We start from the raw sequence: 14,979 nt of genomic DNA, 5'->3' as shown, positions 1-14,979 counted from the left end.
GCTGCAACAATGAATGGAGGAATCACGAGTTCTTGGATAGAAATGGGTACTAGTGAGGGCTGTGCACAGAAACAAGGATTTGACTTGAAAGGCACTTCAGTGATCTGGAAGGGGACAGGTTCAGTTTGTCACTTCAGCTGAATATTGGGCTTTGATTTGGCCTGATACAAAGCTTTGCCCATCGACTGATGTGGGCCTGGGCTGGAGACTGAGACTGGAATGGAGCAAACAGATGGAGTGGTGGCAGGAACTAGATGGCATGGTGATGGGAACAGAAGGTGATGGAGAACAGGAGAACACGGAAGGGACATGAAACTGGTTCTAGAGGAGCTCTTGCTGTAAAGCTGAAGTACCAGCGAAGGTCCCCTGGAAGTACCCCTGGAAGTACCCAGTGCACATGCACACTTTGCACACACGCATGTGCACCAGGTACTTCTGGGGGGTACCTCTAGTCCGACGTGCACTGGGGTGGCAAGGAGGTACACTGCTGCCCCACAGGACTATTTGTTTAACACGGTGCCAGCAGGGAAAACGTGGTGGGGAGGGGGGGAGAGCATATCAGCTTTAATCAGAAGTCTTTGTGCACAAAGAATGCATGAAGAAGTTTCAATTAAAGTGATTCTAACCCACATGAATATTTGAGTTGTGCACCAAATATAGAATTTATATAGGAGCCCTAAGCCCTGAATCTACCTGGAAGAAACTACCTGGAAGCCAGGCCTTGAGCTCTTTCTCCTGAGTAAGACCATTTTAGGGAAGATCCTGAACAATCAGGCAGTATTAGAGGTCAGCTCTGAGTCTGTGATGCCTTTTTTCCTGGGGCCCTGAGGGCAAAAAGGGGGATCTTAAGGATAAACAGGGGTTCCTCTGAGAGGTGCTAGTTTCCTGGTTCCTCCAAAATGGATTCTGTAGGAGGAACAAGCCCTGGTTATTCAGGGGTTGCCCTTTGATGCTGAGAGTCTCAGTCTAGGTTTGCTCTTCCTTTTCCCCTATAGAAGTCTTTATGGGGTCTGGGCATGGCTGGCCATTTGTTCTGACCATTTGGCTGAAGCACTATGCACTCTCAATTTGTGCACAAAGGTTGTATGGTGGAACAAGAAGCTTATAGAGAACAAAGAGAAGTGGAGCACTTTCAGGCTGTAGAGTTTTTGTTTTTAAGTCATTTGATTGCTAAATAAGGCTTTGACTCCAATTCAAGTTGGACCATTCATTGTTGGTGTCATTCATGTAAACTCTGGATGGTTTACATAATATCATGCCTGAGCCCTTTTTCTAGGAGGCCAAAGTACGTACTTGTTTGAATTTTTCAATCTTCCCTAATATTTCTTTACTAATTACAAAGGCACAAAATGTGATAATGACACTAGCACAAACGTAGATAATGAGGGGAAACATGCACAAAAGAGAACCGTATCAGAAATCAGACGGTTCATGTGGGCCATTGGCCATGTAAACCCGCATTACAGACTACATTTGAAGAGGCAATCTAGTCTATTTTTCACTATCGACATTAAGAAGAGCTTCTCCGCATTTAACACATTTAATTAACATTAGAATTGAACTTTTCTTGATATTTCATTTTACTCTGAAGCTCTCTTTTACTCAAAATACCTCTTACAAGTGAACATTTTTTCAACAGAAATAAATGTTGCTGATAGATGGAAGAGGCAATAAAAGCATCATCAGAAAATTTATTAAATGTAGCTTTGCAGAACTGTTCAATAAGGATGATACCCTGCAATATTTAGAAGTGTTTTGAGTGAAGACTAATGTGAAGATTGATATGCTAGTGGTTGTAGGTTCATATTAGAGACATAAAGAAAACACTTTGTTCCCTTATCCATCACAGTCATTTAATCTAAGGATTTTACTGCTTCCTTTGTGTACGCTTTGTAAGGCAAATGCAGAGATGAAAAAGAGGAATTTTATATGTTCTCGCCTGACAGCAGTAATGTTAAACTGTGAACAATTTAAGGTGTTTCTCTAAAACCTTCTGATTTAGCCGAATCTCTTCCTTTTGCTTCAACTTTGGCCAGCTTATGTTGAGCAAAAACTGTTAGCTGTAAGAAAAGACATTATTCTTGCATTTATTGGTCGGCTGTCCAAAGCAAAGGAATGTTCTGTTCTGCTCTGTTGCCATCTGTTACAAAGGGATTTTTTTTTTTAAAGTCTCTAAATATGAGTTTCAAATCAGATAAATGGAGTCGGTAATTTGGATGTTACTATGTAACTGTAGCAAATAGGGACCTTAATTTTCTTTAATAGCACTCAGAATTAGTAACTTGCATGAGTTTTGGTAATGGCATGCTGTATAGTTCTGGGTTAGGGATATGCAGAACATTTTGACCGTGAAATGTTTTGACTTGAAACTGGCTGTTGCAAGTACTTCGAGCTCAAAACAGAACACCCTCCAAAAAGGACTGTTTTGAGCTCAGAGTAGAACAATCCCATTTCGATAGAAATGTTTCGACATTTCAAGTGCCATTTTAGAGACCTGTTTTCCCCTTGCTGAATGGTTTTCTGGCACTGGCTTCTGATTGGTTTGCATTTTTGCAATCTCCTTGCTTCTTAATTGGCTTGTTATCGTATCTTATCATGGGCAACTGTGCCCCCACTGGCTGGGGGGATGGAGGGGGAACAAAAAAGGAGGGGATTTCAAATTCAAAATGTATTCAGAGGGCCTGAATGGCAGGACTGTGCCTTTCTTGAGGATATTTCAGGACAGGAGAGGAGGAAGGAAGGTATGATTTTGTGCTTTTCTTTTCTTAGCACTGAGTATAATGTGCTGTGTTATTGCTGCTTTAACTGTCTGGTTTTGCTGGATCTCAGACTGACTCAGTCAGAATTTGGGTGCCTTTCTTCCTTGAGTTGTGGTTTGTTTTGTTTGTGAGATAGTGTTGTGGTGAGAAATGGTAGTGGCAGCTCACTTTCTTGGTGTTTGCTCTGATGAGATCCATGTCTGGCTTGAGACAAACTTGTGTTTCACTCACTGCTCTGGTCTGTTATGCAACCTCCATGAGTACTCACTCAAAATGCGGCTGAAAGTGCTCTAGCTGAGTTTATGACTATGCTTGCTGCTAAGGCTGCTGCAATGACACCTGTTGCAATGCTAGGATGTAACATAAGGAGTCATATGAGAGAGCAACTTGTGCCAATGTGTGTGAGAGAGCAACTTGTGTGTGAGAGAGCAACTTGTGCCAATGATGTTACTGCAGTGCAGGCACTGTGGCTGGCAGTGGATTATGGGTCAGTGATTCTTTCTTGGCCATTTGGACTGTGTTTGAAATATGTGTTCTGTGTTGGGAAGGCCAGATTCTCTTATACTGTGTGCTTCTGCAATGTTTTTCAAGGCAGGGTTGCAAAACTTGTGTACACACTCTGAGTGCAGCTTGTTCTGGCCATAGGGAAGAATGGGGAAACTCGAAACAGCCCATTGTTCCCCATGGGTAGCTCCTAGGCACACCAGAATGGGTTGTGTGGTAGTGCATGATGGGTGCTACCTACAGCCCATCCCACAAAATAAATGGACAAGCAGACAATTTTAAACAAATGTTTAACCTTTCCCCCAAACCCCACATAAGATCCAATGGTAGGTGTGAAACCCACTGGAGATTCTAGTTTTTAACTTGAATTTGAAAATATAAAATGCCAGTTTTCACTTCAAGTGCTTCTGAGTCAGAACAGGTAAGAATGGAGATTAAATATTTGGGCTAAAATGCAAGAGGGCACATTTAAGAATGACTGAGATTGAAAAATCTATATTGGCCCATAGCAAACTAATCTAAACCATGTTTACGGATAATAAGAACTTGAGAACAAAACAGATGACTCTGAGAATAAAGGAAGACTTTAGAATTAGCAGCACATTTCTGAAGCCAGTTGAGCGTAGCATAGGCTTTTTTCCTTCTTTAGGGCAGCATGGAAATTCCCTACAGCAAAATTCCGTGTTTTTTTCTGTTACAGTATACCTTACCTTCACACATTCCTTATTTCCATTTATCCACCAAATTATGGTTCGTATCTTATGAGGAATAAAGCTACACGTAGGGTAGTTTGCATATAAAGCTAAATTGTGTGCATGCTATGTGTGCATGTGACATGCAAAGTTTTGTGAAATTTGTGCTATACAGGTATCTATCTATTGAATTTATATACCACCTAGTATAAAAATCTTGAGGTGGTGTATAGAATTAAAACATAAAATATAACACATTTAAAATCCATAAGATAAAAATTAGTTAGAAATTAGTTTAAAAATTAGATGAAAACATGTTAAAAACACATTAAAATTTAAATGTCAAATCTCAGTTGAAGGCCTGGAAAAGTACGTCTTCAGAGTCCTCCTAAAAGCAAATGGAGAAGGAGATGCTCTTATTTCAGCAGGGAGAGCATTCCAAAGCCCTGGGGCATCCACAGAAAAGGCCTGGTCCCAAGTTGCCACCAAACAAGTTTGCAGCACCCGTAGTCGGACCTCTCCAGATGATCTTAATAGAGTTCACAACAGAGAAGGCACTCTCTTAAACACCCTGGACCTAAGCCGTTAAGGGCCTTATAGGTAATAACTAGCACTTTGTATTTCATTCAGAAACCTATCGGCAGCCAGTGTAGTTCTTTTAAAATCAGTGTTATATGGTCCCTTTGGGTAAACCCAGAGACCACTTTGGCTGCTGCATTCTGTACCAATTGTAGTTTCCGAACTACGTAAAAGGCAGCCCCACATAGAGTGCATTACAGTACTCAAGCCTAGAGGTTACCAGCATATGCACCACCATTTTAAGGTCACTGCTCTCCAAGAAAGGACGTATCTGGCGTATCAGCTGAAGCTGATAAAAAGCACTCCTGCCCACAGCCTCAACCTGTGAAACCAGGTAGAGTTTGGGATCCAGGAGCACTCCCAGACTACGAACCTGATCTTTTAGGGGGATTGGAACCCCATCCAGAACAGGCAGATCTATACCATCTCTCAGAACCCAACCCCCTACAGACAGTACCTCCGTCTTGTTTGGATTCAACTTCAGTCTGTTATCCCTCATCCAGCCCAATATCACCTCCAGGCAGGCACTTAGGGGGGCCATGCCATTTCCTGATAAAGATGACATAGTGAAATAGATCTGGGTGTCATCAGCATATTGATAGTATCCCAGACCAAACTTCCTGACGATCTCTCCCAGCGGTTTCATGTAGATGTTAAAAAGCATTGGGTCCTTCACCTTCACCTTCACCTTCCCTTGTAAAATGCATTATTCTGAATCTGGAGGTTTGTTTGTCTTAATTATATCTACCCCATACACACCACCTAACATCATGAACTTTTAATGAAATATAACAGGGAGATTTTCAAAAGCCATTTTTGCGGTAAGGGGCATGTTTGAGAACAAAACAGTCAGCCAACCCTCAGTGGCTGAATAGAAATGTTCTTTAAAATTCATATTTTTTCCTGATCATTGAATTTGTCATGCTTCTCTTTCTCCTTCATCCTTCTAAGACCCAGTCTTCTCTTCTCTTCTCTTCTCTTCTCTTCTCTTCTCTTCTCTTCTCTTCTCTTCTCTTCTCTTCTCTCTCTCTTTCTTTCTGTTACTCTTTTGCACCAATAGTTTCTCTCCTATTTTTAGCTCTTTCAAGATAGTCCCCAGCCCAGCATTACTTTTGCCTGGGGCAGAGTTGTTCCAAAGTAATCTCAGATACTGTTATTGTTGCCTGGCCCTCTCCCATTCAGGCGCAGATTAAGCCTTTTGCTGCCCATAGGCACCAAGATTTGCTGCTGGGCGGGGGTGGGGAGGAGTTAATTTTTTTAACTTTTAAAAACTGCAGCTGCACAGCTGCAGCACAGCAGGGACAGTGGCGAGAGCCACTAGTAGGCACCTACCTCCTGAATCCTGTTGGGCTGGGCACAGTTGCTGCTGGCTGTGGGTGGAGGGCATGCGCAGAAGGCCGAAATCAGCCCAGCCTCTGTCATTTGGGAGGAAGGTGGGCCCGTGTGATGCGGTCTCTCACTACCATCTCCGCCACTGTCTAGGCTGGCAGCACCCTGAGCCCGGCCCGCCTGACAGAATTTGGGAAGTGGGCGCGCCCACTAAGAGCTCTAGCCACCACACAGCGGCAGTTTTGAAAGTTTAAAAAAAGTTTAAAAAAGATTTAACTTGCTGCTCCTCCAGGATTTGCTGCCATAGGCTATTGCCTCTGCATAGAGTTGCCATGTCCCCCAAAATTCAGGGTTTCACCTGGATTTTAAGCATCTCACCCAGATTGCTTAGTCCACCCAGGTTGCTTAGCCCACTCAGATTCACCCGGATTTCAGCTTTTATTAAAACAACAACAACAGCAACTGAGCTCTAGCCCTTGTAGAACTGGAGCTATGGAGCAAAACGTGCAGTCACTATTCTGCTCAAAAATTATTTTCAAGCCAATTAACATAATATACAAATTAGGCACCCAGATCTGGAAAGCTAGAATATGGCAACCCTAAAGGTAAAGTTTTGCCCTTAAGTCAGTATCGACTCCTGGCAAGCTCTGTGGTTTTCTTTGTTGGAATACAGGAGGGGTTTACCATTGCCTTTGAGATGGTGCCTTTCAGCATCTTCCTATATCGCTGCTGCCCAATATAGGTGTTTTCTCTGGGAAACATATCAGTGGGGATTTGAACCAGCAGCCTCTTGCTCCCTAGACAAGTTACTTCCCCACTTTGCCATGAAGTGGTTATGGCAACTCTACCTCTGCGGTAATCTGCCTTTGCTCCCGTTCTTAAAACCCTAGATCTTTTCAAGCAGTGGCTGCTAATGGAATCCAGCTCGGTGGCATCCATCTAAAATTGGGAAAGGATGGGCAGTAGCCAGATCTGCTGTGGCTACTCAGCCCAAAAGTTTGGGAAGAGCCATTAGAAACTGCACGCTAAGCTGCACTGAGAAAGTTGGGAAAGGAACAAAATATGAACTGTGAATGCAAGACAGAGTAGCCAGGTCCTACAAACACCAACACGCATGGGAGGAAGACAAACTTGCTTTCTGCCCTTTTCAGCACGATAGCAGCTGGAAGGCCTGATTTTTTTTAAACGGTCTAGTGGCTTTTTGTACCCTTAAATAGGGATACAACAGGGGTATAACCATTTGTAGCAAACTACATAGTTGTGGAAACAGGGGCAGAGGGAGGCCGGTGGCAGCCTGGGTTCTGCCACCACCGTGGCCCCCTAGCCCCACCCCCTGCATCTGATGCAGGGAGCATTTAGGCATGCCCCCCCCGAATCTGATGTTAGATGCGGGGGTGGTGGTGGTTTAGCTCCCAAATGGGGCTGCACAGCCCTGTTTGAGAGTTGGACCAGTCAGTGCTGCATTCGCAGTGCAGCCAGAGCAGCTCTCTCTGCCAAAAGGCAGGGAGAGTTGCTCCAGCTGCGCTGCAAAGGCAGCGCTGGCTGATTTAGCTCAAAAACAGGGCCACGCAACCCGGTTTTTGAGCTAAATCACTCCCCCTGCATCTGATGTCAGGTGCAGGGGTGTGTGTCTGGGGTGCCAGGCATGACACTTGAGGGGTGGCGGCCCAAGTTACAACACTTCATTATTCAGTACCAGATGGCCATAACTTGATTTTTTCCTTTTATTATCATGGTTAAAAAGCAAGTGGTTGATATCTATAAGATTTTTAAACCTTTGAACCTGTCTGCTCAGTAGTGGCTCTGCCCTTGTTTGGAAAATTGCCTTTGAACTTTCATCTCTGTTTAAATACAAATATCCCCCGCCCCCACCGAACACTTTTAAAAATCTTATAGATATCAACCACTTGCTTTTTAACCATGATAATAAAAGGAAAAAATCAAGTTATGGCCATCTGGTACTGAATAATGAAGTGTTGTAAGTTAATAATGAAGGGCAAGCTTCTAAAATGTACAAATCTGTGCAGAGCATAAATAGATGTGCAGAACATGGATTGCACAGTTGTCTGTCAGAAATAGGTTGCCCCTTACAGGGGCTGCAAACTTGCAGCAATAGATACCAACTCCCACTCTTGATACGGTTTCTCTAAAGTTGTCCTTTCCTCATTTTTGTGCATACTATCAATGAAGGGTATTTAGTAAATCTCCAAAATGAATGTGGAACTTGAACATCCAAGCAATTGGAATGCTCATTAAATTATGCTGTTTGCTGCAGTGAACATTATTATTATTATTATTATTATTATTACATTTATATCCCGCTTTTCCTCCAAGGAGCCCAGAGCGGTGTACTACACACTTGAGTTTCTCTTTCACAACAATCCTGTGAAGTTAGTTAGGCTGAGAGAGAAGTGACTGGCCCAGGGTCACTCAGCTAGTTTTATGGCTGAATGGGGATTTGAACTCAGGTCTCCCTGGTCCTAGTCCAGCACTCTAACCACTACACCACGCTGGCTTCCCACATACACATTCTGCGCCTTCTCCCAAGACTTAAAAATGGTAATAAATATTTTATTCATTACAGATTGACTTATCTCAATCTTCTTTGCCCATATATTGTATTACTCCAACATAAATTCCTACCTCAGGGTTTCTTAATCTTGGGCCCCCAGATGTTGTTGGACTACAACTCCCATCATCCCCAGACATGGCCTTTGTGGCTGGCGATTCTGGGACTTGTAGTCCAACAACATCTGAGGGCCCAAGGTTAGGAAACCCTGTCCTAACTTGTTTTCTTAGATGGGATGAAAGCAAGGGAAGTTATCCAACAGAATGAAACTTCAGTGTATTAGCTTACATGTGAAGTGAAGTTGATCTCTGTAGTATCTTCCCCTACATATAGTTAGGCATACTCGCAACCAGTCACTCTGTTGGCCTGACTTTGAGCCTGAAGGAGCAGGAAGTGAAGTAGGCTTAGAATCCTTCTTTGTTCATCCTATACAAATAACTTCATTCCCAGGATAGACAAGATCCTTCTTCCTACCCCCTCTTCCCTAGCAACATGTTAGAAATTCAGTGTGTGACCTAAAGTTATGGGAGTGACTTGCAGTGCAACCATGTTAGATAATATGTTTTGAATTTCTAAATATTACGAGAGCAGCAGGAGATGTGTAGTCACAGAAAGATGAAAGAAGACTGTACTCATGGCCAGCAAAGAACAAGCAACCAACGGGGAGTTCTGTATTTTTTCAATACTGTAATTGAATTCATATTGGGGAAAGGTGGGATGTATTTTTTTTAAAAACAAATCTCAAATGATCATTCAGGAATATGTAAGGCCTGCCTCATTGCAGGTATATATCAAAATCTTCATTCCTTGGATATTAGATTTTGTATTTGCGCAAAGCATACCTGTAATCTATGCATGTGAAAATAAAATCCAAAACGTGTTCTAACGATTTTTTTCCCTTTGATTGATGAAAAATGTATTAATCATTTTTAGGAAACAATAATGCAAGAAGCCAAAAGATGCAAAACAGGCGTGGAAGACACTTGTATGGCAGTAGATAAAGATTCAAGGAATGAAAACAGCAGCACTGAAGAGGAAAAAGAAACGACAAAATTACTGTTAGAACGGCTAAAGGCTCTGGAGGTAAGATAAAAAGGAATTTTGTGTGTAAGGGGTCTCCACTTTTAATGGTACTGTATTGTGGTGCAATATAAATCTTACCATTCTCAGTTCAACTAGACTCTTCCTACAATGTATTTTTTTTTATCATGATTCATTAAACTGGGATGAGTGAAATGCTCTATTGTGGAATCACTGAAACGATCTCTCTCTAATGTCAAGGATCATATATCCTTAAAAAGAAACTTCATAAATAAATTTAACTTGCTTCAAGCTTGAGGCTAGTTCAAATCCACAGAGACTTCCATACAGAAAACTTTGTCTTTATGGTTTAGTTTCAGGTGTTCATTTAGGGTGCAGTTGACAAAAGCTCCACTGCACTGGTGCCTTTGTCTCTTTTCTTATGCAAGTTCACGGAACCAATTATCAGCATACCCTGGATATGTCTAGATCTGTATATTGCAGTGTCTGCCATCCATGTAACAAGCTGCCAGTGTTACTGCATCTAGTTGGAGGAGTCACAACAGTTCGCAATAGAAAATAGGATTCCATGGCCTTGTGGCCAGTCACTCAAAGGTTTTGCAGCTGCTTCCATGCTAGTCCCTGCCATGCCAGCACGATGAGGCAGGGGCTGGGTTGTGCCCCCGTCACATGAGGCAGGCACAGGCACCATCTTGCCTTACCCTCCATGTGACAGGGGTCAGCCAGTGAGGGAAGGAGGCGGGTCGCTTGGGTCCCGGCAACCTCCATTCCGGGAAGTTGCTCTGCAGCTTGGCAGGAGGAAGGATGCCTGCTGGGAGCTCCAAATGGATCGGCAATCAAGGGAGCGTGTGCGGAGAGGAGGGCACGCGGCGGCAAGAGGAGGAGAAGTGGCAGGGCCCATATGGCGGCAAGGGGAGGAGAAGCAGTGGGGCTTGTAGCCCCTTGGTGAAATTGGGCCCCTCCCCGCTTGGGATGTACCCTGGCCATGTGACCTTGTGGCCAGTCACTCAGAGGTTTTGCAGCTGCTTCCATTAGTCTTAGGAGTGTTGTCTGTAGTTGCATATCAAGATTATGTCTAGGTTTTAACAGAACTGAAAAGGGTAACAGGATGTCAGTGCAGTGTCCAGCTTGTAGGTAGAACTATGATGATCAAGCTTTATGGCCAAGCAGGCTGAGGGCTGCTTTATTCATTTTCTCCTTAGATTAAAAAGATGTTCCCCATAGGAAATAATGGCCTGCATATAGAACACCCACATATTAGTCTAATATATATTCTGGTGGCTTCCAACCAGGCCACATTAAATTCTATATAGTCAGGCCTTTCAGTACAACTAGATATACGCAGACCACTGGATTATGATCATCAAATCAACTCGGATATATCTTTGTAATTTGAATTATAATAACCAAGTTCATGAAGCCAGAATGCTCCTTGGATACACACACCAAAGAGGACTCTACAGGACTCCTCTTCTTGTAACTTACAGCTATCAGTCCAATATATTTAAACATATCAGAAAGGAATTACAACCCATTTGTCGGGATGCCATGTTACCTGGTTGCTTGGGTGGCCCTGTAGAGTCGGGAGAATGGCATGGCATCCCTCCTGTGGGGCTTTCATTCCCTTCAGGGGTCAGTAGGGATGTGAAGGGACGGATCCCAGTGGGGTTGAGAGAGCAAGGCAGGGAGAGCTGCAGGAAACAGCTCCAGGGAGACAGCTAGGTTGGGTGTGGCTGGAAACAGAAACAAGGTCAGGAAGGATGTGGGGCTGGAAGTAGGCTTTAAACCCTGTCAGCTCTGCACCAGGGTATTTGAAGATAAGGAAACTGATTATGAGGGACTGCTTCTGAGTTTGGGAGCCAGGAGTTCTCCAGGAAACGGAAATGGCTGAATCCAGCAAGCCAGGAGGAGGAGGAGGGTGACAAACTAACCTCCTCCCTTGGCTGTTCCTGAGGCTGGCCTTTACCATTTTTGACACCATTATTGAGAGTGACTGATGTGATTTGCAACACATCATGCTGTTGGAACATGCAGCACCACTGCTGTGGACTGGGAAGCAGCAGCGTAGTACTGGTGGTTGTGCTACAGCATTACTGTATCCCCCCCCCGCCCCATTTGCAACAATGGGAGAAGATAGGGTAATGATGATGTTGGGGTTGTGCGTCATGTCAATTTGAGTGCCTCAAAAATATAGAGAGAGGGCATACCATTATCAAGTTCTTGTTACCAACAACAAACCCATCCCATTGAGTATTACATCAGCAGAGACTTGTGCCCTGCTGCCACCCTAGGCGGATTCCAAATTCCCTCCTCACTAGCCCTGCCCCAAACCACCCGATTCAGTGCTCCTACGCTGGAAGTCCAACACTGAATCACCACCTCTCTTTCCCTCATTCATTTCTCAGCAACTGGTTGATTGGTCTCTCCTCTGCTGGAAAGGAGTGAAAGCCAGCCAGCCAGCCAGAGGGACAGCTGCTAATGCTGGATGCCCAATGTGATCAGGCATACAGCATCCATGGTAGCCGGACTTTCTGACTGGCTCTCTTTCTTGCTGCGAGAGAGTGAGAACAGCAGTCAGCAAGAGAAACAAATTGACACTAGAGGCCCAAAGTGAAAGGGCTGCCTCAGATGTGAATGCACCAGGGGTGGGAAATGTGGGAGCCCCATACTGTGCCTCTGCATCACTCCATCTGCCTGCTGCCATTACGTCTCACTTTTATTGTGGCAACCATCTCTTCCACCACTTTCTCCATTGTGAGCCTCGCCCCTAGTTACCCAGCTCAGTGCTCCTGCGGCAGAAGCCCTATGCTGAGTCGCCACTACTTTTCTCCTTGTTCACTTTGCAATGAGCAGTGTAGCCCTAACCAGCAATGGTTTGTGCCGGCCAGTTGGTCTCTCTCTTTCTCCGCTCCAGCAAACGTGTGCACTTTGTGCTCTCTCTTGCACCAGCCCTGGTTCTTGTTAAGAGAAATTAAGTCCTTTTGAGCCCCAGCATCATTGTGGAAGGAGTGAACACTGCACTGAGAAATGTAGTCTTGATGCTTTCCCCATGGAGCTTCACTTTACTTCACTTCCCAGTCTTCTGTGCACACCTTCCAAGATGGCACAGGAGCTCAGGAAGGCTCCATTTTTCTTCAAGAGCCACACCAGCCTGGGCAAAATGTGGCACCATGTGAAGGTTTTTCGAGCTATGGCTCTCAAAGGGATGGCCAAATGCCCTCCTCTTAAAAAATTAATGAAGATCACTGCTATAAGGATTGCACTTGATGTATGTTTACCCCATCCCTTTAAGAATCTTAAAATGTTTCCATCTTCTGCTTTGAACTGCTTATTTACTGTGTTACTGTGTACAACTCAGAGTTGTACATCTGAGCAATAATTGCTTAGAATATGTTACATATTCTTTTTGAATTCATTTATACATCACTTCATAATACTTTTCCTAGTTTCTAGAGAGAATCTAGAATAGATTCTCTTGTTTACCACTGTGGGTTCCCCTGCTTTTTAAAAATTAATTGTTGTTGTGTGGCTTAATGTTGCATACAGATCTTTGTTTCCAATATACTTTCCAGTATGAGCTCTGTTAACTAATTTTTTCTCGTCTGAACCAGCCTAGCTGTTTCAATTACTCATTTCCTCTCACATGATGGAAAGTTGTTTAATTAAGTAATAACTTTTTATTAATCATGGTAAATTTCTTGAAGTAGGAGGAGGAAAATCCCACAGTCTTATGGATAGGTAGACTTAGCTGTGAAGGTCACCAAATAAAATTCTTCATTGATTCCAGTTTTGTGCTACAGCCTTTTTTTTTTTTTTTAAAGTATGCCAATACTTCCAGAATTAATCTACAAGAGCAGTCCAAGAAACAATCCAAGAAGAAAAATGAACTGCTGGGCCAACATTAATAGTGCCCAAAGATAATTAAAATAAAGTGTTGCTAATTGTATGTTGGTTTAATTCTATATATCCTTACCCTTGTGTATTTGTGCTTGGAAGATATAAATTTTTATGTCAAGTGCTGAAAGCTCCGAGGTTTATTAATCAAGAGACATACTTTTTATTAGTTGTGCAATTAGTGGTTTTAATCCTTTGGTATTCAGAGAATAATTAATCTTTGTATTTCATTAGTGGATTTGTTCCACAAAATAGTTATTCATTATTCTCTAGTGTAGATGTGGGATTCTTGGTATCATGTTTTTATAGAGTTAGCAGACATGAGGAAGTGTTTGAGCCATCCATGCATAATCTGGAGATATAAGCTTTCTATATATGATGTGGCCACTCATTCTACTCAGTACTGTAGACTGTACACATACTATACACAATCTAGAATATAAATATTTCCCAGCCAGACCTCCAGGGCTACCTGGTGTTGATGTTCTTCTTCCAGTGTTACAAGTGAAGGTTGACTTGAAAATTAAATTTGGCTTCACAGAATTGATTTATTAAAGAATTCCATGTGAGTACAATGGACAGAACCCAGGTTGTCTTGAGTGTGGTTTTGAAACATTGACAATTTCAGGAATCTGTTTATTTGGGACATTTGAGCAAGAGATTAGTGGCAAACTACATACAAAGCATGTATCCAGGATTGGGTGGGTGGCTCCCAGACCTCCAATATGTCAGGAGCCTGTCCGTCCGATATCTGAGTCAAGGTCTCTGTCGGGGCCACGAGAAGTTCCTCAGCATCCTCTCCAGTCCATCTGTCCGACATCTTTTTGAAGGTCTCGGGCAGGGTTGCAGACAGCTCTTTGGAGTCCTTCCTGGTCTGCAAAGAAAACACAAGAGAACACTTTACTGGAAGTATCAGGTTCAAACTGCCTCCCCCCACAACTTGGGTCACTCACCAGACTTCCACGGGTCCAGAGCTCAACAAAGGTGCAAGGTCTCCTCCACAGAAGGATAGTGAATGGGCACAGCAGTCTGGTCACGAGCAGGGAACAAGGGTTTATTGATTGATTGATTGATTGATGGATGAATTTATATACCGCCTTTCATGAAAAAGAATCTCAAGGCGATTTACAAAAGTTAAAAAAACATACAATAAAATGACAATACAAATATTAAGCTGAAAATATAAAAACAAACCAAATTTAAAATCTATAAAATACAAGCATAAAAACGATACACGGGTTGAATCAGGAACAGCCAGAAACATCAAAGCAAACATGAAGATGGAATCCCTCAAAGTCAAAAGACTGGGGCTGCAGCAACGCTCCTGGAATGACACATTGCTACCAGCAACTTGGTCGTGGTCTGTTGGCAGATTTAATTGCCCTTCTCCCTCAGCCAGCTTTTGTAAATTCAGCGTTTATCTGCCTTGTTACAGAGACGCTCACTTTGTCTCAAAGGCTGCAGCTGCACATCACGCTGTAGCTGACACTTGGTACGCCTTCGTTCTTCGGGGGTTATCGCTTGTACTTCTACAGGTAGGAACTCTGAGTCTGACTGCTGACCCTCCAGCCTGTCTGCTTCTGATGGCAACTTGGCGTGCCTCAGCTTCTTC

At 43.3% G+C, this 14,979-nt stretch overlaps 1 protein-coding gene across 19 annotated transcripts in view; it reads left to right on the top strand.

The window, feature by feature from the left end:
* NCKAP5 (NCK associated protein 5) overlaps positions 1-14,979 on the top strand; it is a 930,794-nt gene that overhangs the window by 592,909 nt on the left and 322,906 nt on the right. For 18 of the 19 annotated variants that reach the window (XM_053253151.1, XM_053253159.1, XM_053253143.1 and 15 more), the window contains one exon: positions 9,366-9,515. The exons of the other annotated variant lie outside the window; for it this stretch is intronic. In XM_053253151.1, the coding sequence (XP_053109126.1) occupies positions 9,366-9,515 (150 nt within the window). The remainder of the gene's footprint in view (positions 1-9,365; positions 9,516-14,979) is intronic. 19 annotated transcript variants of the gene reach the window in all.

The sequence above is a fragment of the Hemicordylus capensis genome, chromosome 1, assembly GCF_027244095.1.
Source record: "Hemicordylus capensis ecotype Gifberg chromosome 1, rHemCap1.1.pri, whole genome shotgun sequence".
NCBI lineage: Eukaryota > Metazoa > Chordata > Lepidosauria > Squamata > Cordylidae > Hemicordylus > Hemicordylus capensis.
This window is presented reverse-complemented; position numbering and strand designations above follow the sequence as displayed.